This window comes from Salmo salar, chromosome 15 (genome assembly GCF_965601325.2).
Source record: "Salmo salar chromosome 15, fSalSal1, whole genome shotgun sequence".
NCBI classification, from domain to species: Eukaryota; Metazoa; Chordata; class Actinopteri; order Salmoniformes; family Salmonidae; genus Salmo; species Salmo salar.
In genome coordinates, this window is record NC_138305.1 from 27,931,968 (window position 1) to 27,954,303 (window position 22,336).

A 22,336-nucleotide genomic window follows, 5' to 3' on the forward strand; every position below is an offset into this window, starting at 1 on the left:
TGAGGTTGATGTATCATCTGTCTAGGCTATGTGGTAGTGCTTCTTCTGTAGGAAGGACCAGTAGAATGGGGGTCTGAATAAACATGGACCATGGCTTGGACCCAAAAAGCACCCTATTCCCTATATAGTGCTCTATATTTGACCAAAGCCATATGGGGAATAGGTTGCCATTTGGGACAGCCCATGGCTGAGGGGGCTAAGGCTGTTCTTCAACCTATTAGTCTCGAGAAAGCTATTTTCCACCCCAACATTGACATTATGCAGAAGTTACAACAATATCTGTACAGGAGATATTTTCCATTCGAGTAATATGTTTGTACATAATTGATCTCTCAGCATCACAAAGAGAGACGACATGGTGGTGTCCGATCTTACATTGACTTTCAATGTTCTTTAAACCTGGTCTCGGAGGGTTAGACAGAACAAGGTACCATGCTACATTCCTCATGTGCCCCTGAGGAAGGCATGTGTGTCTTTAACAGGGACAAAGAAGAGGGTCTATAGACACAGCCCCATTAGGCTCTTTGAATAGGGGCCTAACACTGACTTTGAGACGGATAGCTGGGCTCATGTTGATGATGGTGACAATGTGTTCTAAGTGGACTTTTAGCCTGCACTGGATGTTATTGTACTGCAAGTCCATGCACTATATTTAGACTTTATGCAGTCAGTATTAGACAAAACTAAGACAAAAATATCAGTTCAATATGAAAATAATGGAATGTATGCATTGTGTTTGTGAAAAGACGTGAATACAGACAGAATGGATTTCAACAACTATTTATTGTTTCTGAAGTATATAACAAAATAATTGCTATGGATAAAGACATTATTTTTTTTTTTTACATTGCACAACTAAGTAAAAATGTTTACAGACAACAGGCCTCACTAAATTGTACAAAACTAACGGTAAAAATAAAAATATAAACGATAAACAGAATCCTCATGTCAGTGTGCAAACCGTTTATACATACGGACACACCCCCTTCGTCAGGCAGCGAATCCTGATAAATTATTTAAATAGCATTTATCTACACGAATCGATCTCTCACACACAGAACAGCAAAGACAAAGCAAAACAGAACAATAATTTATCCATTAAAGGAGCACTGGACAAAGGAGACATAAAAGCAAAAATAAAATATTTATATAAAAACAACTCTCCCATTTGACTGTTTTTTTTTACCATAGGGGGATGTTGGATGGGGGGGGGGGGGGGGGGGTCTGTCTTGAAAAGAAAAGTAATAATATTTACAAATTCATGGTACAGTAGCAATAAGATGTTGATCCATTTTGTATTCTGTAAGCGTACAATGAAGAAAAAAAAAACATTTTTTTCGATCAAATTAAAATTATACAACAGCAATGAGGTATTATGTGTACATCAAAGGTTATTTTGTTTTTAATCTCAGAAGAAAAGGATACACCGGTCACATACATGCCATTCTGAGTCAGATGCCTTACTTCTAACCATGGCTATGATGGGATTAGAGTAGGATCCCACTTCTGACACCAAAGGCACCAGTCTGACCGACTCTGGATCAGTTTACACCTTGAACACTGGGGAATAGTCTTTACTTCCTCAAAGTATTTGAATTGTTTGGTACCTACAGCGTAGGCAAAAGTTAACCTTTAAGGATCCGCCCCTTTTTTTCTCTCTCAAATTTTTGCCTAAAATGACATACCCAAATCTAACTGCCTGTAGCTCAGGACTTGAAGCAAGGATATGCATATTCTTGATACCATTTGAAAGGAAACACTTTAAAGTTTGTGGAAATTTTAAATTAATGTAGGAGAATATAACACATTAGATCTGGTAAAAGGTAATACAAAGAAAAAAACATGCGTTTTATTTGTATTTTTTGTACCATCATCTTTGAAATGCAAGAGAAAGGCCATAATGTATTATTAAAGCCCAGGTGCAATTTAGATTTTGGCCAATAGATGGCAGCAGTGTTTGTGCAAAGTTTTAGACGGATCCAATGAACCATTGCATTTCTGTTAAAAAAATTGTCAAGACTGCCCAAATGTGCCTATTTGGTTTATCAATACATTTTCAAGTTCATAACTGTGCACTTTCCTCAAACAGTAGCATGGTATGTATTATTTCACTGTAATAGCTACTGTAAATTGGACAGTGCAGTCAGATTAACAAGAATTTACGCTTTCTTCCAATATCAGATATGTCTATGTCCTGGGAAATGTTCTTGTTACTTACAACCTCATGCTAATCACATTAGGCTACCTTAACTACTTCAACTCAACCGTCAAACAAAATTTCACATTTTAAGCTTCTAAAGATGTTCAATGTTTCTAATTTTATATTTTTTACATTTGTAAAATAAATATAAACAGAATATTTTTTAACATTTAATGTTCGAAATGGAAAGTGTCTTAATAAACAGAATGGCTTTGATTTACTGGCACTGACAATGCCCTTTTTTAATTGGCCCTCCCTTGTCATTTTCTGCAATGGTTTGATATGCTAAGATGGCCGCTCCCATCTTACCCTGAGTATCACTATGTTCCGTTTCAACTGAACTATATAAATCTAATGCCAGCCACAAAGCCTACAAGCAATCATGTATTTGACAAAAAGTATTTTGGCTGGTTTTAATTTTGGTTTGTTTTCTTTTGTCTCCAAGGGAACATATATAGAGGGGTAAAAGCAAGCGTTATATGTCTTCTTATTTACACACATAAACATTTGTATATACATCATACATACATCATCCTCCATATCTTGTTGTTACGCAACTGACTTTCAAGGGCTACAAGCCCTTTCCTGACAAAACTTAAAGTAAAAAAGTCTTATTGCATTCTTCAACCACTGAGCCAAAAAACCTCTGATGATAAGAGTTGTATCGTTCAGAATCTACATCCGCCTAGATTTGTTTTTATATAAACGGAACATTACATAGTCTTTCTTTGGGACGTCCATTCCAGAAAAAACGAGATCGATAGAAAGAGGGATAGCGAGAGATATGTAAAGGTTTGGAAGTGCATAGTCGTCTATCGGGAGACTTTCCCGCACAGGGATGAATGAGGTCCTTCAGGTCAGAAAGAGATCGGCCGGTCGGTTGGGAACATCGGTCGGTCTCTCACTCAGGCAAAGCAAACGGGCTGTTTTTTTCCGTCTCTACCTGCTCTGGGTGGGTAGGAGTTGCTTCTCTGATCTTCGACTGGCAGTCACCCGGATGGTTCTCTGTCCAAACCAGCATTAATTTACCCCGAGGATGACCACAACAGGCCTTCCCCCCTCGCTCCCTTCAGTGTGAGTGCCGCAGAAGAAAAGAGTAGTAGAAAAAACAGTCCCTGGACTTTGTATTGGAATACATATTGTTCATATTTATACAGAAAGGTGCATTGTTCCAAGAGCTTCCTGCTCCGTGCAATTATGCATCTGAAAAAAAACAAAGGACAAAAGTCAAGCATTAACTTAGAACAAAGCCTTAAGTTATGTGGCTTGGTATTTCACATAAGTCTATTGTGAAAGAGATTCCACTAAACAATTGTTGTTGGAGTTATAGTAAGATGTAGAAATGTTCTTGTTGCTTACCTCTGCATTCATACTTGAGGTCTGAGAAGTATACCATCTCTTGCGAGAAGACAAAGAGACCTAGTCTTCCACCTGCATACGTCTTGTCGTATATGCTCCCGGAATCCTTCATGATCTTCTTCCCCTCGTACATGACCACTCTGAAATTAGAAACAAGACTCTTGAGACAAACCATCAGAGGACATACAGTAAATACTGGCATTATGGAAAGCCTCATAACTCTCCACCAGGACAATGAGTCTCCAGTGCTTACCTGATGTGTCCTGTTCTTGGTCTGTGGATCAGGTGCCATCTGTAGGCTGTGAAGTCTTTCCAGCCAACGTTCTTAGGGTCGTGCCACAGAGTCCTCACCTAGAGAAGAAAGGAGAAATATAGGGAGAGTTAGGTGGTGTTGTCCTGAGGTGTTTCCTGTGTGTGTTTGTGTGTTTGTCCATCTTACCTGTCCTGGGGTGTTGCCCGTATGCCAGAGAGCGTTCCTGAGGTGCTCTCCAGGTCCAGTAGTAGAATTGACCACCTTGATGGACAGTCCTGAGTATCCCTGAGCCTTGGTGGGTTTGTTGCTCCAGTAAGTCTGTGTGATCTGCTTCCACATCACCACGTAGAACCTAGAGCTGGACTGGTAGCCGAACACAAAGCCGGCGTAGTCATCATCTCTCTCTGTATTGATGAAGAAGGTTCCACTGAAGTCCACCGAGTTGAACTCATCAAAACCTGGGAATGGAGAAACAGAGAAGATGTCAGTGAGAGGATGGTGTTTTTTTAGGCTTGGGTTATTTTGAGATATCCCAAAGTCTAGAATCAATCAATCAAGCCACCCGCCCACCCACCCACCCACCAACCAACCAACCAACCAACCACACACCCGCCCACCCACCAACCAACCAACCACACACCCACCCACCCAACCAATCCACTCACCAACAGCAATGCCAGGGTCACAGTTGACGGTCTGGACCAGCTCTTTGCCTTGATGTCTTACCACCCAGTTGGGGTCGATCTGGGACGTTCCCTTGGGGTCCAGGGGAACCATCTGGAACTTCCTGAAGTCCGTCTCGCTGATGTCAAAGTTCTCCGGACACACGTCGTAGATGTCAGGGACGTTGTCTTGGTCAAAGTCGTCTTTGCAAACATCTCCGCGACCATCACCTGGAAGAAGATCGAAAGTTCAGTACATAACATGTTTTAGGATGAAGCAGCTAATGAATTTAACCATTAATTCATGTCAAGAACTTTATTAGTTGAATAAGAAATTGAACTCCAATTTTATCTCGTATCTCTCCTATTCTTCATTTAACTCACCATCAGAGTCGAGCTGGTCAGGGTTGAAGGCCAGTCTGCAGTTGTCTTTCTCATCAGGGATCCCGTCGTTGTCATCATCGTGGTCGCAGGCGTCTCCCTTGCCGTCTTTGTCATGGTCGGCCTGGTTAGCGTTGGGGATGTAGGGGCAGTTGTCCAGGTTATTCTGGTGGCCGTCCTCATCAATGTCCTGGTTGCTGTCACACTTGTCTCCCACACGGTCGTCATCAGAGTCAACCTGTAGAGGTAAATGGAGATTTACATTAGCATGCTAGCTAATGTTAGCGGTTGCAACACAGTAGATACACCTGTTGGTGGTATTTATTTAACATATTGTGAGTTGACGGAGATTATTTAACATATTGTGAGTTGGTGGTATTTATTTAACGTATTGTGAGTTGGTGGTATTTATTTAACATATTGTGAGTTGCCGGAGATTATTTAACATATTGTGAGTTGGTGGTATTTATTTAACATATTGTGAGTTGGTGGTATTTATTTAACATATTGTGAGTTGCCAGAGATTATTTAACATACTGTGAGTAGGCGGTATATATTTAACATATTGTGAGTTGGTGGAGATTATTTAACATACTGTGAGTTGCCAGAGATTATTTAACATATTGTGCGTTGGTGGAGATTATTTAATTTATTGTGAGTTGGTGGTATTTATTTAACATACTGTGAGTTGGCGGAGATTATTTAACATATTGTGAGTTGGCGGAGATTATTTAACATATTGTGAGTTGCCGGAGATTATTTAACATATTGTGAGTTGGTGGTATTTATTTAACATATTGTGAGTTGGTGGTATTTATTTAACATATTGTGAGTTGCCGGAGATTATTTAACATACTGTGAGTTGGCGGTATTTATTTAACATATTGTGAGTTGGTGGAGATTATTTAACATACTGTGAGTTGCCAGAGATTATTTAACATATTGTGCGTTGGTGGAGATTATTTAATTTATTGTGAGTTGGTGGTATTTATTTAACATATTGTGAGTTGGTGGTATTTATTTAACATATTGTGAGCTGGTGGAGATTATTTAACATATTGTGAGTTGGTGGTATTTATTTACCATATTGTGAGTTGGTGGAGATTATTTAACATATTGTGAGTTGGCGGAGAATATTTAACATATTGTGAGTTGGCGGAGATTATTTAACATATTTTGAGTTGGTGGTATTTATTTAACATATTGTGAGTTGGTGGTATTTATTTAACATATTGTGAGTTGGTGGTATTTATTTAACATATTGTGAGTTGGTGGAGATTATTTAACATATTGTGAGTTGGTGGTATTTATTTAACATATTGTGAGTTGGTGCTATTTATTTAACATATTGTGAGTTGGCGGAGATTATTTAACATATTGTGAGTTGGTGGAGATTATTTAACATACTGTGAGTTGGTGGTATTTATATAACATACTGTGAGTTGCTGGAGATTATTTAACATATTGTGAGTTGGTGGAGATTATTTAACATATTGTGAGTTGGCGGAGATTATTTAACATATTGTGAGTTGGTGGAGATTATTTAACATATTGTGAGTTGGTGGTATTTATTTAACATATTGTGAGTTGGTGGTATTTATATAACATATTGTGAGTTGGCGGAGATTATTTAACGTACTGTGAGTTGGTGGTATTTATTTAACATATTGTGAGTTGGTGGTATTTATTTACCATATTGTGAGTTGGCGGAGATTATTTAACATATTGTGAGTTGGTGGTATTTATTTACCATATTGTGAGTTGGCGGAGATTATTTAACATATTGTGAGTTGGCGGAGATTATTTAACATATTGTGAGTTGGCGGAGATTATTTAACATATTGTGAGTTGGTGGTATTTATTTAACATATTGTGAGTTGGCGGAGATTATTTAACATATTGTGAGTTGGCGGAGATTATTTAACATATTGTGAGTTGGCGGAGATTATTTAACATATTGTGAGTTGGTGGTATTTATTTAACATATTGTGAGTTGGTGGAGATTATTTAACATATTGTGAGTTGGTGGTATTTATTTACCATATTGTGAGTTGGCGGAGATTATTTAACATATTGTGAGTTGGCGGAGATTATTTAACATATTGTGAGTTGGCGGAGATTATTTAACATATTGTGAGTTGGCGGAGATTATTTAACATATTGTGAGTTGGTGGTATTTATTTAACATATTGTGAGTTGGTGGAGATTATTTAACATATTGTGAGTTGGTGGAGATTATTTAACATACTGTGAGTTGGTGGTATTTATTTAACATATTGTGAGTTGGTGGAGATTATTTAACATATTGTGAGTTGGTGGTATTTATTTAACATATTGTGAGTTGGTGCTATTTATTTAACATATTGTGAGTTGGTGGAGATTATTTAACATATTGTGAGTTGGTGGAGATTATTTAACATATTGTGAGTTGGTGGAGATTATTTAACATATTGTGAGTTGGTGGTATTTATTTAACATATTGTGAGTTGGTGGTATGTATTTAACATATTGTGAGTTGGTGGTATGTATTTAACATACTGTGAGTTGGCGGAGATTATTTAACATACTGTGAGTTGGTGGAGATTATTTAACATATTGTGAGTTGGTGGTATTTATTTAACATATTGTGAGTTGGTGGTATTTATTTAACATATTGTGAGTTGGTGGTATTTATTTAACATATTGTGAGTTGGTGGTATGTATTTAACATACTGTGAGTTGGCGGAGATTATTTAACATACTGTGAGTTGGTGGAGATTATTTAACATATTGTGAGTTGGTGGTATTTATTTAACATATTGTGAGTTGGTGGTATGTATTTAACATACTGTGAGTTGGCGGAGATTATTTAACATATTGTGAGTTGCGGAGATTATTTAACATATTGTGAGTTGGCGGAGATTATTTAACATATTGTGAGTTGGTGGTATTTATTTAACATATTGTGAGTTGGTGGAGATTATTTAACATATTGTGAGTTGGTGGTATTTATTTAACATATTGTGAGTTGGTGGTATTTATTTAACATATTGTGAGTTGGTGGTATGTATTTAACATACTGTGAGTTGGCGGAGATTATTTAACATACTGTGAGTTGGCGGAGATTATTTAACATATTGTGAGTTGGCGGAGATTATTTAACATATTGTGAGTTGGTGGTATTTATTTAACATATTGTGAGTTGGTGGTATTTATTTAACATATTGTGAGTTGGTGGTATTTATTTAACATATTGTGAGTTGGCGGAGATTATTTAACATACTGTGAGTTGGTGGAGATTATTTAACATATTGTGAGTTGGTGGTATTTATTTAACATATTGTGAGTTGGCGGAGATTATTTAACATATTGTGAGTTGGCGGAGATTATTTAACATATTGTGAGTTGGTGGAGATTATTTAACATATTGTGAGTTGGCGGAGATTATTTAACATACTGTGAGTTGGCGGAGATTATTTAACATATTGTGAGTTGGCGGAGATTATTTAACATATTGTGAGTTGGTGGAGATTATTTAACATACTGTGAGTTGGCGGAGATTATTTAATATACTGTGAGTTGGCTGAGATTATTTAACATATTGTGAGTTGGTGGAGATTATTTAACATACTGTGAGTTGGCGGAGATTATTTAATATACTGTGAGTTGGCTGAGATTATTTAACATATTGTGAGTTGGTGGAGATTATTTAACATATTGTGAGTTGGTGGAGATTATTTAACATATTGTGAGTTGGTGGTATTTATTTAACATATTGTGAGTTGGTGGAGATTATTTAACATATTGTGAGTTGGCGGAGATTATTTAACATACTGTGAGTTGGCGGATATTATTTAACATATTGTGAGTTGGTGGAGATTATTTAACATACTGTGAGTTGGCGGAGATTATTTAATATACTGTGAGTTGGCTGAGATTATTTAACATATTGTGAGTTGGTGGAGATTATTTAACATATTGTGAGTTGGTGGAGATTATTTAACATATTGTGAGTTGGTGGTATTTATTTAACATATTGTGAGTTGGCGGAGATTATTTAACATATTGTGAGTTGGTGGTATTTATTTAACATATTGTGAGTTGGTGGAGATTATTTAACATATTGTGAGTTGGTGGTATTTATATAACATATTGTGAGTTGGTGGTATTTATTTAACATATTGTGAGTTGGTGGTATTTATTTAACATATTTTGAGTTGGTGGAGATTATTTAACATATTGTGAGTTGGTGGTATTTATTTAACATATTGTGAGTTGGTGGTATTTATTTAACATATTTTGAGTTGGTGGAGATTATTTAACATATTGTGAGTTGGTGGTATTTATTTAACATATTGTGAGTTGGTGGTATTTATATAACATATTGTGAGTTGGTGGAGATTATTTAACATATTGTGAGTTGGCGGAGATTATTTAACATATTGTGAGTTGGTGGTATTTATTTAACATATTGTGAGTTGGTGGTATTTATTTAACATATTGTGAGTTGGTGGTATTTATTTAACATATTGTGAGTTGGTGGTATTTATTTAACATATTGTGAGTTGGTGGTATTTATTTAACATATTTTGAGTTGGTGGTATTTATTTAACATATTGTGAGTTGGTGGAGATTATTTAACATATTGTGAGTTGGCGGAGATTATTTAACATATTGTGAGTTGCGGAGATTATTTAACATATTGTGAGTTGGCGGAGATTATTTAACATATTGTGAGTTGGTGGTATTTATTTAACATATTGTTAGTTGCCCTGAGAAACCAATGTGGGGTAAATTCTGTGTTACTCTTCTAGACTCCTACTGTAGAGCTCCTTTGACACTGATCTAGAGTCTGGTTTCCTTCCTACAGATAAGGTGTAGAACATGGGGAAGGTGAGCTGATCCTACAGTATATCTGTACCTAGGGACAACTAACAGAGAATTACACTTGATGCTGATTTGATTTCCAGCTGTACCATTCGTTCAACCTCTCATTTCCTAATATCTCCTCCTCTCCTCTCATGATGGACTATCCCCAGGCTCCGTTCATCTGTTTAATATCTCCTCCTCTTCTCCTCTCCTCTCCTCATGATGGACTATCCCCAGGCTCTGTTCACTCTCCCCTCTCTAAACCTGCCAAGATCAATTTGTCTTCTGGTGGAGCTTTTCATCTGCTGACAATCAAAGTATTCTATAAACCCTGTACCCTATAAACACACCCCTTCTCTCCTCCTCCTTCCCTCCTTCCTTCCCTCTCTCTTCCTCCTTCCCCCCTCCTTCCGTCTCTCCTCCTCCTCTCCCTTCTCCCTTCTTCCCTCCCTTCTCTCCCCCTCCCATCTTCCTTCCTTCCCTTCTCTCTTCCTCCTCCCCCTCCTTCCTTCTCTCCTCCTCCTCTCCCCTCTCTCCTCCTCCTCTCCCTTCTCTCCTCCTCTCCCTTCTTCCCACCTTCTTCCTTCCCTTCTCTCCTCCTCCTTCCCTCCTTCCCTCCCTTCTTCCTTCTCTCCCCCTCCTCCTTCCCTCCTTCCTTCCCTTCTCTCCTCCTCCTTCCCTCCTCTCTCTTCCTCCTTCCCTCCCCTCTCTTCCTCCTTCCCTCCCATCTTCCTTCTCTCCTCCTCCTTCCCTCCCTCCCATCTTCCTGCCCTCCCTCCTTCCTTCCCTTCTCTCCTCCTCCTTCCCTCCTCTCTCTTCCTCCTTCCCTCCCATCTTCCTTCTCTCCTCCTCCTTCCCTCCCATCTGCTCCACTAGCACCAGTAGGCAGGTCTTTTCACTGACAGACAGAAGCATGCTAGTCATTTCCCTGCAGACATGAATCTCCTGTGCCTGCTGCTTGGCAAGACTACACACAGATTTCATTGCCTCACACGAGGCGAGGGAGGGAGAGAGGGAAGGATTGGATTGGTGTGAATTCCGCCCATTTCCCCCCTAACTGAGACCTGTTGTTCCGAACACATTCCTGGTCGTCAGTCTAGCATGGCACAGGTGGGATCCACACGGGGCTTGTGTGTGTGCCGACGCCCGACGGGGCACGCATACAGCCAGGGGCGAGCCCATTCCTGGGTAATAACAACCAGCCCGGGGCCCCACCCTGGCCTCTACCCCTCCATCACTCCACCTTTCCTTCTGAGCAGTCAAAGCCAATGTCAATGCCCCATTGAAAAGCCTGGCTCCCCATGCATGCTGTATGTGTCCCTGAGCTGCAGAGGATTTAACTCCATCTTAACATGGCGTGATACAGCCTAGACTTACAGCGACCCAGTACAGCAACCCAGTACAGCGACCCAGTACAGCGACCCATTACAGCGACCCAATGCAGCTCTCACACAACAGAGAGAGTTCTTCTAGAATGACAGTGTTTGTGATAGTGGCATGTGTGTGTACCCGTACGTGTGTGTGTGTGTGTGTGTGTGTGTGTAGAATGGGTTGTAAGTGTATGTACACACACCTGGTCAGGGTTGTGTTCCAGAGGACAGTTGTCACACATGTCTCCCACACCATCCAGGTCAGTGTCTCTCTGATCCACGTTGTAGACGTACGGGCAGTTATCTTTCTCATTCAGAATACCTGTTGGACCAATCACAGTAGTTGTTATTCAGGGGAAGAGTAGGAAGGGGAGGAAAATGACTTGTAGTTGAGTTAGTAATGGAATACATGCTTGTGCATACAGTTAATTTGCACTTGGTTTCAAAGCGTTCTCATTGAACACCAATCTACAGCATGTACATTATACCGTATAGGTCTTAGATAGGGACAGATAAGCAAGGGACAGATAAGCAAAGTTAGAGCAGGTTTAGAGTCTCACCATCTCCATCAATGTCGACAGAGCAGGCGTCTCCTTCCCCGTTGTTGTCTGTGTCGGTCTGGTCAGGGTTGCTGTTGTAAGGACAGTTATCACAACGATCTCCAACATCATCTCTGTCATAGTCATATTGCCTGGGGTTGTACACAAACGGACAGTTATCCTGTAGAGAGGGGAGAGAGAGAGAGAGAGAGAGGGGAGAGAGAGAGAGGGAGGGGGGGATAGAGGGAGGGAGAGCGAGCGAGAGAGAGAGGGGGGAAGAGGGGAGAGAGAGAGGGAGGGGGGATAGAGGGAGGGAGAGCGAGAAGGGGGGAGAGGGGTTGAGAGAGAGAGAGAGAGAGAGAGAGAGTGGGGAGGGGAGAGAGAAAGAAGGGGAGATGGGGAGCGAGAGAGAGAGAGACAGAGGAGAGAAATTGAGGGGGGAGGGAGAGAGAGAGGGGGGAGAGGGGGGAGAGAGAGAGAGACAGAGGAGAGAAATTGAGGGGGGAGGGAGGGAGGGAGGGAGGGAGGGAGGGAGGGAGGGAGGGAGGGAGGGAGGGGGAGAGGGAGAGAGAGAGAGAGGGGGAGAGTGAGGGCGAGAGGGAGAGGGGGAGGGAGAGGAGGGGAGGGAAGAGAGAGGCAGAGAGACGGAGATTGGAAAGAGAGAGAGAGAGAGAGAGAGAGAGAGGGAGAGACAGAGTGAGAGAGGGGGGAGAGGGGGAGACAGAGAGAGGGAGAGATTGGAGGGAGAGATAGAGGGGGAAAGAGAAAGAGAGGGGGAGGGAGGGAGGGAGGGAGGGGGAGGGAGAAAGAGCACTGTTCAATTACTCCAGCCTCAGAGCCGCCAGAAGAATCGGTCCAGTGTCCACTGCCTTGCTTAGAAAAACATCTCTGACATGATATATTAATTTCAGATACTGTGCTTTTAACTTGCTGTGGTCTGTGTAACATGTATAGAGAGAGGAGGGATGAAAGCATGTTTCCTATTTAGGCCCTGTCCCAAATATAATGTTAGGACTAGCAGATTACACTGCGGCTCGTTCAGAGTGGTACCTCTGTGTTGGGATTTGAGCTTTGTCTCCGAAGGCAAAAAAAATGTGTTTTTCTTTTTTGTTTTCCTTCCCCTTATTTCACAGCATGAATGATGAATGTAAAACCACATTTATGTCTCACTGCCAAAACTGAACACACACACACACACACTCACTCGTACACACACTGACTACCCAAGAGGTAGCATAACCTGGATTCATTTCTCTCAGTAAGGGGTAGGACTTCAGACCTTCAGTGACTCAATGAGTGAATCAATGATTAATTCTTCACTTACCCTGTCGTCAGGAATACCATCATTGTCATCATCGTTGTCACAAGCGTCACCAACACCATCCTTGTCGTAGTCTTCTTGGCCTGAGTTGGGAAGGTTGGGGCAGTTGTCCTACAAAAGAAAGGTGACGTCACACGTTTACACGATGTAGTCAACAAGCATGAATATTATATTTAACTACAGTAACAGTCCTTTAAGACATTAAATGTACCAGTTTTGTTTTTTCTTTCAAAAATAATTGTTCTTTCTAATTGCAGTCAGCATTGGCACATCACTCAAAAGGGATGTGTGCTCTTTACTAGTTAAACAGCAAGCTGGACCTATTTAAGGACCTATGCGAGTCATGGCGTGCATACCTTTTTGCAGTGGTAGGTGGCGTTCTCCACACAGACCAGGTCTTGGTTGGGCCACCCGTCCAGGTCCGAGTCTTCACCACAGATGTGTCCGTTCCCAGCATAGCCAGGCTTACACTCACAGCGGTACATGGGGTCAGCAAAGTGTCCCAGGTAGTTACAGCGTGCGTTCTTGTTGCAGTCGTGGCTCCCATCCAAGCAAGGGTTAAGTGGTGTACACACCTGGAGTAAACGGAATAGAAGAGTTGGTCAGACAAGCCAGGTAATATTGTGGCTACCTGTCTTTGTTTTCAAAGGGCACAATCTGCTGACCGCCATGCAACAGAGTTGGCAGTATGATCTGGACAAAGAAAAGCTTAGCTTTTGTAAAGCGATCTTTGATCTTGTAAATTCCAAATTCTTAATTCTAAATTCCATATTTCTAAAGTTCTAAATCAACTGAGGACAGATATACAGTATGCCAGGACTATCATCACAACACTAGTCCACAGCACCAGGTGATGCTGCTAACCTGTTTCTTGACGGTGGCCTCCTCCACTCCCCTGCCAAAGGGCTGAGGTCCAGAGTAGCGTGCGGGACAGGGCAGACAGTTGTAGCCAGGGTCAGTGTTCTCACAGCGGTGCACTCCGTTGAACACGAAGCAAGCATCAGGAACCTCTTTACACTCGTCAATGTCCTTGCACTTGATGCCGTCACCAGAGTAACCAGTGGGACATTTCCCACAACTCCATGTTCCATCGGGAAAGCTGGTGCACTTGGTCCCAGGAAAGCAGGGGTTAGACAGACAGCCATCTGAGGAGAGAGACATGGGCTTTCAGTACTGATTACTGACTGCTTTTAAGTACTAAGTGCTGTCTGTGTTTAAGTAGACTTTTATGGCTTTAATAAGCCCTAAAATAATTAAAAAGTAATATTTTTAAAGTGTTACTGTACTAAACTGTCTAAAAACGACAATTTTAGCAACTAATTCACAGCATGTAGGAGTTATAAGAGACGTTGGCTGCCATGGCGACCATTTGGTATTCATCCAGTGCCTGCTACTCACCGATGGGACAGGCGTTCTTGTTGCACAGCTGAGTGGCCTTGGAGTCACCCTGGCACTCCTTACCACCATATTTAGGGGCGGGGTCGTTGCAGAGACGTTTACGTGTCTGGGCTCCTCCTCCACAGGTGGAAGAGCAGGTATCCCATAGCGACCAGGGTCCCCAGTTACCGTTGACTGAGAGAGAAGAAGAGAGACAGGTACAGGTCAGTACAGGTGTACGTGGTGTCCCTAGTAGGGTCTGTGTTGTATTAAATAGGCACAATGACAAGTAGCCTGAGTGGCAGTTTCTTTAGCCAAATTCTTGGTTGTTGACTTGCCAAACAAGAAACAGTGACAATCTGCTAGGGAAACTGACTATGTAGAGATAAGATAAGGATTGAGATTATGTATTTCACTAGAAACATCTTACGGTGTGGTGTGCATGAAAAGGCTTTGACTAATGTCAAACGGAGATGATAGCATATGTATTTGACCCGGGTCTTGTGCATAAAAAACTGCGACTTATGGTACTCACTGGGGCAGGGTGACTTGGTGCACTTCTCAGTCTGTCTTCCCTCTCCCTGGCAGTCCTTGCCTCCCAGCTGGGGTGTGGGGGAGTTGCAGAGACGGATACGGGTGATGACACCCGCCCCACAGGTGACCGAGCAGGAAGACCAGGGGGACCAGTGGCTCCAGGCACCGTCCTGCTTGACTGGAGGGACACAGAGCAGAGGTCAGAAGTTAAAGGTCAGGGGTCAATGAGAAACTTGGTTATGGGTCATTGTCATGCTATATAGGTCATTGTCCAGTCAAAACAGGGTAAAATAAGTTCAAGTGTTATGGCAGCGAGTTGTTGCTCTGTAGAGTCACAGGTAGCTGATCTGTGGATGGATACTTAGATGTGGGTGCAGGTCTATCGTTTCTGTCACCATGGATACAAATCTGTGATACAAGTTTCCCTGTGTGACGATTGATGAATGTGATTTGTTTGGTCATTTGTCATGTGTATACTGAACTCACAGCGTTTGTCACACTCCTGAAGGTAGCAGTCCCTGGTTTGGACGGAGGTTCCCTCGCAGTTGTTGTTAATACGATCGCAGGAGCGGCCTCGCTGCTGGATGCCCCGCCCACACGACACGGAACAGTGTGTCCATTCAGACCACAGGGACCAGCCGTCCTCCGCATAGTCACTCACTATGGACGGAGGGAGGAAGGAAGGAGGGAGAGGAGGAAGGGAGGGGAGGAGCGAGAAAGAGCGAGGATAGATGGAAGGGGGAGGGAGGGAGGGAGGGAGGGGAGGGAGAGGAGGAAGAGGAGGGGAGGGAGAGGGGGAAGGGAGGGAGGGAGGGAGAGGAGGGAGGGAAGGAGCGAGGAGGAGGAGAGAGAGGAGAGAGGGAGGAGAGAGAGGGAGGGGAGGAGGGGAGGGAGGGGAGAGAGGAGGAAGGAAGGAAGGAAGGAAGGAAGGAAGGAAGGAAGGAAGGAAGGAAGGAAGGAAGGAAGGAAGGAAGGAAGGAAGGAAGGAAGGAGGGAGAGGAGGAAGGGAGAGGAGAGAGGGAAGGAGCGAGGAGGAGGAGAGAGAGGAGGGAGGGAGGTGAGGGAGGGGAGGTAGGGAGGGAGGGGAGGAAGGGAGGGAGGGGAGGGGAGGGGAGGAGCGAGAAAGAGCGAGGATAGATGGCAGGGTAGTGAGGGAGGGGAGGGAGGAGGAAGAAGAGGAGGGGAGGGAGAGGAGGGGAGGGAGAGAAGGAAGAGGAGGGGAGGGAGACAATGAGAGAGCTATTGGACTGCAGAGTCCCCAAGCAGAAAATGAGGGTTATAAGCTCTTAAAGTTCTTAAAGCTCCAGTCTAATGTATTGAGTTTAGCCCCGGTGTGTGTGTGTGTGTGTGTGTGTGTGTGTGTGTGTGTGTGTGTGTGTGTGTGTGTGTGTGTGTGTGTGTGTGTGTGTGTGTGTGTAGAGTTAGAGAGATGGCCCACTCCAGGGATTTCAGGGGCAGGAGAAAACCCAAAGGGAAGCCAGTGGAAATGGAAAAGTCCTTCTAGGAATATGACTGGAATCCCCATTGACTGTTGTTACTTTAAAGAGCAAATTGAATTTGCTCATAGCAGGGTTCTTGATCATGTCAAAACTTTTGAGTGACCAAGGTAGAGGTTCTCCATGTGTCTTTAGATTTCAGGGGCCACTGCTGTCTTAGGTATGTGGAAAATGTCACTTGTTCTTGAGTGTAGGACGGCAGCGCTGAACAGCCCACCAATTTTCCACCCCACTTAAACCAATTTGGCCAAATTATAGCCATTAAAAGTTGAAGAATCAAAGATGTTTTGGGGTGGACAACGCACCAATGTTCCGACACACTCATACGTTGATGAACTAGGGAACTTAAATCACCCTTAAAATGAATTCGGTTTTCTTGAATAGATAACTTTACATCCAGAAAAGGGGTTGTGGTTTCATGTTTTATTTGGTGAAGGAGGTCCAAATAGCTAGCACTAAATGGCCTGTTTGAAATGGCCTGTTTGTCTTAGAGACATTAAGCCTTAGGACAACTCAGGCCATTCATAGATTTACAGTAAAACAGAACACGTTTTGGGTTCATAATACAGTAGTATACTGCAAACCTTTGTTTTTTTAATGTTTTATGTTACTTCCTGAGAGCTGAATAGTTTTGTTGGAAGTTGGAATGACACAAATGGAACCATAGAATCAGAACCATTCATTCTAATTCTAGGGTTGGAACATTGGAGAATAGAGAACGGAGGAACTTACGTGTTCCACAGCGTGGGCAGCACTCTCCATCGGACACGGTGGCGTTGGCACAGGGGATCAGCGGGCAGGAGATCTTGCGGCATACGGTGGCAGAGTTCTACAGAGGGGCGGAGACAGTGACAAAGGAATAGGTCATTTCCTGAACTTGAAGATCATGTAGTCACTCAGATAGGTGGTAAAAAAAGAATCTATCAAATGTATGTTCTAAAGACAGTTTTACATTAGCAGCCACACTATGACAACATGACAACAGCACTGTTGGGTTTTTCATGCTCTTTAGTTTCACGTGTGTATCAAGAATGGTCCACCACCCAAAAGACATCCAGCCAACTTGACACAACTGTGAGACACATTGGAGTCAACATGGGCCAGACACCTTGTAAGGGGGGGGGGGGGGGGGGGGGGGGGGGGGGGGCTCTGTCTGTTCACTGCAGTGGTAGGCCTGGCCCATTATTAGATCACTACAGACCCACTGTTGGCTTATTGGCCTGATTCCAGCCTCCTCCTACCCAATTACTGGCCAGATGACAGAGCTCTGGAGTAGAGAGCAGGCGCTTGCTGAGTGGGGGATGAGTGTGTGTTTGCAAGTGGCTGTCTGCAAGTGCAAACACACAGGCTTGAACCCCACCCCACACACACAGTCTCTCGACTTCGATCGTTACCTGACAAGTGCACTCAGTGCAGTCGTCGACGGTCCACTCTGCCTTGTTCTTGTGGACGATGCCGTTGTGCAGACAGACTCCACTGTGGATCCCCGCTCTGTTCATCAACAGCTTGTTCTCATCCGTCTGACAGAAGCAGACAGACAGATATGAGACATTCAGTATGAATACGATATGAGAAGAGTGCTCAGTCCCTTAAGGGTTAAGGGTTTCAAATCCACACACTGTTTCACTCTTCATTTCTTAATAGCCTGAGTGGTTTGGAGGAGTTTGGAGGAGTGTTTGAGAATGCCTGTCACCACCTCACACTGGTTTATCATTAAGAAGTCTTCCAAGTGAGAGTTAATTAAGAAAAATGGACCAAATTTGATGTAATGAATGAATTAACATGCCGTTTGTCAGACTAGCTGGTGCTGGGAGACCAGTATGCTAAGCAAGGTACACATGCAGTGGCAGAACAACTGGTTGTTGCAGAGTTTGATGCCACAGACAGGCAGACAGGCAGACAGACAGATAGGTAGACAAACAGGCAGACAGACAGGCAAGCAGGCAGACAGACAGGCAGGAAGGCAGGCAGGCAGACAGACAGACAGACAGACAGACAGACAGACAGACAGACAGACAGACAGACAGACAGACAGACAGACAGACAGACAGACAGACAGACAGACAGACAGACAGACAGACAGACAGACAGACAGACAGACAGACAGGAGTCTGGTTCAGGAATCAGGTATGTTTCCTCACCACTTTGCGCAGCTCGTTAGACAGCTCCTTCACCACCACTCCCAACCCCTTCAGTTCCTTGAACATGCCAGCCAGGTCCTCACAGGAGAATCCACAGATCATCTGCAGGTCTGGAGGGAAGGAAAACACCATAGAGATACATTCATTCCATGGGAAACACAGAGTGACCATCAGTGTACATGAAGGCTTCCAGACTTACTTTCAACTCCCTACAGCTACAGACAGCTGTTGACAGTAGAATAGAATGCTTTTACTTCTAGCAGATCTATGCTGTTATATTCTTATTGAGGGGACTTTAACAGGGTTTTATATGGAGACCAGCAGTTTTGTTGCGTTTACCTTTACTTTTGTGGCCAGTGTAGTCAGTCCTAATGGCAGGGCTGGACCCATTGATGGGGTTGTCCATAATGATGATTCCATCAGTCAGAACAGCTGAGGGGAGGGAAGGACATGAGAGGAGAAGAAGGTAGACATAGGGGGGAGAGGGAAGGGGGAGACAGAGGGAGGGAGAGAAAGAGAGGGGGGAGTGAGAAACAGGGGAGAAGGAGGGATACAGAGGAGGATGGGAGAGAGGAGGGATGGGAGAGAGATAAATGAGATGGAGTGGGAGAGGGTTGGGAGGGAGGGCAGAAGGGATAGAGAGGAGGTTGGGAGAAAGAGGGAGGGAGTAAGAACACACAGAGAGACAGTTAGAGCACTGTAGACTGTAATGGTAATACCCACTAGACCACAACAGACACACTGTAGACTGTAATGGTAATACCCACTAGACCACAACAGACACACTGTAGACTGTAATGGTAATACCCACTAGACCACAACAGACACACTGTAGACTGTAATGGTAATACCCACTAGACCACAACAGACACACTGTAGACTGTAATGGTAATACCCACTAGACCACAACAGACACACTGTAGACTGTAATGGTAATACCCACTAGACCACAACAGACACACTGTAGACTGTAATGGTAATACCCACTAGACCACAACAGACACACTGTAGACTGTAATGGTAATACCCACTAGACCACAACAGACACACTGTAGACTGTAATGGTAATACCCAGTAGACCACAACAGACACACTGTAGACTGTAATGGTAATACCCACTAGACCACAACAGACCACAACAGACACACTGTAGACTGTAATGGTAATACTCACTAGACCACAACAGACACACTGTAGACTGTAATGGTAATACCCACTAGACCACAACAGACCACAACAGACACATTGTAGACTGTAATGGTAATACCCACTAGACCACAACAGACACACTGTAGACTGTAATGGTAATACCCACTAGACCACAACAGACACACTGTAGACTGTAATGGTAATACCCACTAGACCACAACAGACACACTGTAGACTGTAATGGTAATACCCACTAGACCACAACAGACACATTGTAGACTGTAATGGTAATACCCACTAGACCACAACAGACACACTGTAGACTGTAATGGTAATACCCACTAGACCACAACAGACACACTGTAGACTGTAATGGTAATACCCACTAGACCACAACAGACCACAACAGACACACTGTAGACTGTAATGGTAATACCCACTAGACCACAACAGACCACAACAGACACACTGTAGACTGTAATGGTAATACCCACTAGACCACAACAGACCACAACAGACACACTGTAGACTGTAATGGTAATACCCACTAGACCACAACAGACCACAACAGACACACTGTAGACTGTAATGGTAATACCCACTAGACCACAAGAGACACACAGTCCCCAGGGCTCATTGGTGACATAACTACAGTTGGGAATACGTAACTACAATCAGGGTATTACAGAACATTACAGCCTCATACTATCTTGAATCACAATGAAGTTAATGAGTTAATGTGCCCAGCCCTCGAGAGGCACTGAAATGTTTGTAAACTTCCCAGCTTTCCCATGGCAATATAAACGTGTTTTTTTTCCCTTCTCAACTTTCCCATGAGGCTTTTAAACAGTCATGCATATTCTTAGGAATGGCTTGCTGGCTTTAGTATAACAGCCAGTGATGTACGGATCAACACAGAAATATGCTTTCTGTTAATGATTATGCTACTTACAGTTTTGGCATCCTTTGTTGCGCAGTATTGCTTCTAAAGTGGTTCCAAAGACAAAGCGAACGTTTTGGAGCACCCCCTGCAAGAATCAATGGTACATTTTAGCTCTAGTACTGCACAGTTACTATCACTCTACTTTATGCAACACATATTGGACTTTATGGATCATTTACATGGGTTTTCAATACAGTGTATAACTTTTACGCATAGGTCTATAGGTTTTACGCACGATAATATTTACGCGTGTACGTGTTACACAATCCTATATTCAACACTTACTTAACATCTAAAACAACTCGACAACTTATATTATGTGGGTCCATAATGCGTCGTCGCGTTTGCGCTGCATGTGCGCTTCACTTACCATGAACCTGTCCTTCACCGCTCCCTTCCCGATTCTGAGACGCGCTGTGATGGGAGTCTCCTGAGTGAGGATGCTCTGGATGGGAGCGTCCAGTTCCGCCGTGTTCACCTCCTCACAGCCAACATACAGCTGCGCCCGGTCCTCCTGCACAAACAGCGTAATATTCTTCCAGTGGCCCGTTGCCAAGTCCACATCTTCTATCGACACCACCTGTTGCTTATTCACTGTGGAGAAAACCACATCCAGGGTGTTCGCTTTCCCGTTGGAGACTATCTCGAACACGGCTCCGGACCCGTCCCGCTTTTCCACCGTCAGAAGGGAGCCCCTGGTCCGCTTAAACTGCTTGAAGTTGAGAAGGAGAAGGAATCCTCTCTCGGCGTGGATGGAATAAATGAGGTCCCTGAAGGAGCTCTCGGGGACCTCGGGGATCAGGTCCGGGTTGAGGATCTTGTAGGCGGGACTGTATGGGTCGTCGCCCTTCACTAGGGTCACTCCGTGGTTCTTCTTGGGGATTTGGACCAGCTCGAACAGGTCGTACACGCTATTGTCGTCTCGGCTCTCTGTATGCAGGAGACCGGGGAATGAGCGTAAACAGTTAGTCTTTGTCTACATGTCTTTGGAATGGATTGTTGTTGTGAGGAATAAACTCTAAAATGATCTCTATGTTAAACCATTGTCAGGGAAAATCAATACATTAAGAGGATTTAATAATACATTTAAAAACCTCGATGTTTTTCTATAGTTTAATGTTCAAATCGAAACACAAACTCCTTTCATTCTAGAGTAGGCGAACACATCAGGGAAATGATTTCACCTGCAACTCGTACGCTCTCGCAGGTCCAAAGCATCAATAGCAGAAATATTCCTGTCAACTTCATGGTGAAACTCTGGTTTTTACCTATGAAAAATCAACATAGAAACGTCAAAGGTCCCCTTTTCACAAAAGTGAATGTATGTACGCATGACTGCAAGTCGCTTTGGATAAAAGCGTTTGCTAAATGTCATATATATTAATATTAATATTTATACATAAAATACATTTTTAAATATCAAAATAAACAATCAAAACACATTATTATCTCACACTTTATTAAGTCACATTATTTATTTATAATAAAATATAATAGAATATAATTAAAAAATATATATTTGGATAGATTCCTTGAAGGAAAATCGAAATATTGCTCACCCACCTGTTGAATGAAAACAGCAGAGAGAAACAGTAAAATCCAAATACAATTGGAAATCCAATAATAATCCACAAGATTCAAGCGTTTCTATATGGAATTGGGGTCCGATTGAAGACGCAGAAATGTCGTTTCTTTTGTTGGTTTAATTGAATGGTAATTCTCTCCGGTATCGGACGCTAGAACCTAACTGTAAGCCAGTGGAC

General features: G+C 42.9%; 1 protein-coding gene across 1 annotated transcript; it reads right to left on the reverse strand.

Annotated features, from left to right (window-relative positions):
* Positions 1 to 764: 764 nt before the first annotated feature.
* On the reverse strand, positions 765 to 22,336 carry LOC106571097 (thrombospondin-1). Its single transcript, XM_014143766.3, has 22 exons — positions 22,137 to 22,336; positions 21,758 to 21,841; positions 20,944 to 21,503; positions 20,583 to 20,658; positions 18,821 to 18,913; positions 18,482 to 18,591; positions 17,735 to 17,860; positions 17,073 to 17,169; positions 15,331 to 15,504; positions 14,846 to 15,022; positions 14,332 to 14,505; positions 13,798 to 14,078; positions 13,290 to 13,508; positions 12,937 to 13,044; positions 11,634 to 11,793; positions 11,277 to 11,395; positions 4,859 to 5,093; positions 4,478 to 4,705; positions 3,999 to 4,270; positions 3,813 to 3,910; positions 3,560 to 3,699; positions 765 to 3,403 (listed from the first exon to the last, which is right to left on the reverse strand). Exons 2-22 carry the CDS (start codon positions 21,819 to 21,821, stop codon positions 3,396 to 3,398), a joined length of 3,519 nt encoding a protein of 1,172 aa, XP_013999241.1. The 5' UTR covers positions 21,822 to 21,841; positions 22,137 to 22,336; the 3' UTR covers positions 765 to 3,395.

Excerpts from the sequence above, each read along its gene's own strand:
- LOC106571097 (XM_014143766.3), bottom strand. The coding sequence starts at position 21,821 with ATGAAGTTGACAGGAATATTTCTGCTATTGATGCTTTGGACCTGCGAG. Across the intron at positions 15,023-15,330 it reads TCAGGAGTGTGACAAACGCT|TCAAGCAGGACGGTGCCTGG; the intron begins GTGAGTTCAGTA and ends GTGTCCCTCCAG. Across the intron at positions 14,506-14,845 it reads CACCAAGTCACCCTGCCCCA|TCAACGGTAACTGGGGACCC; the intron begins GTGAGTACCATA and ends CTTCTCTCTCAG.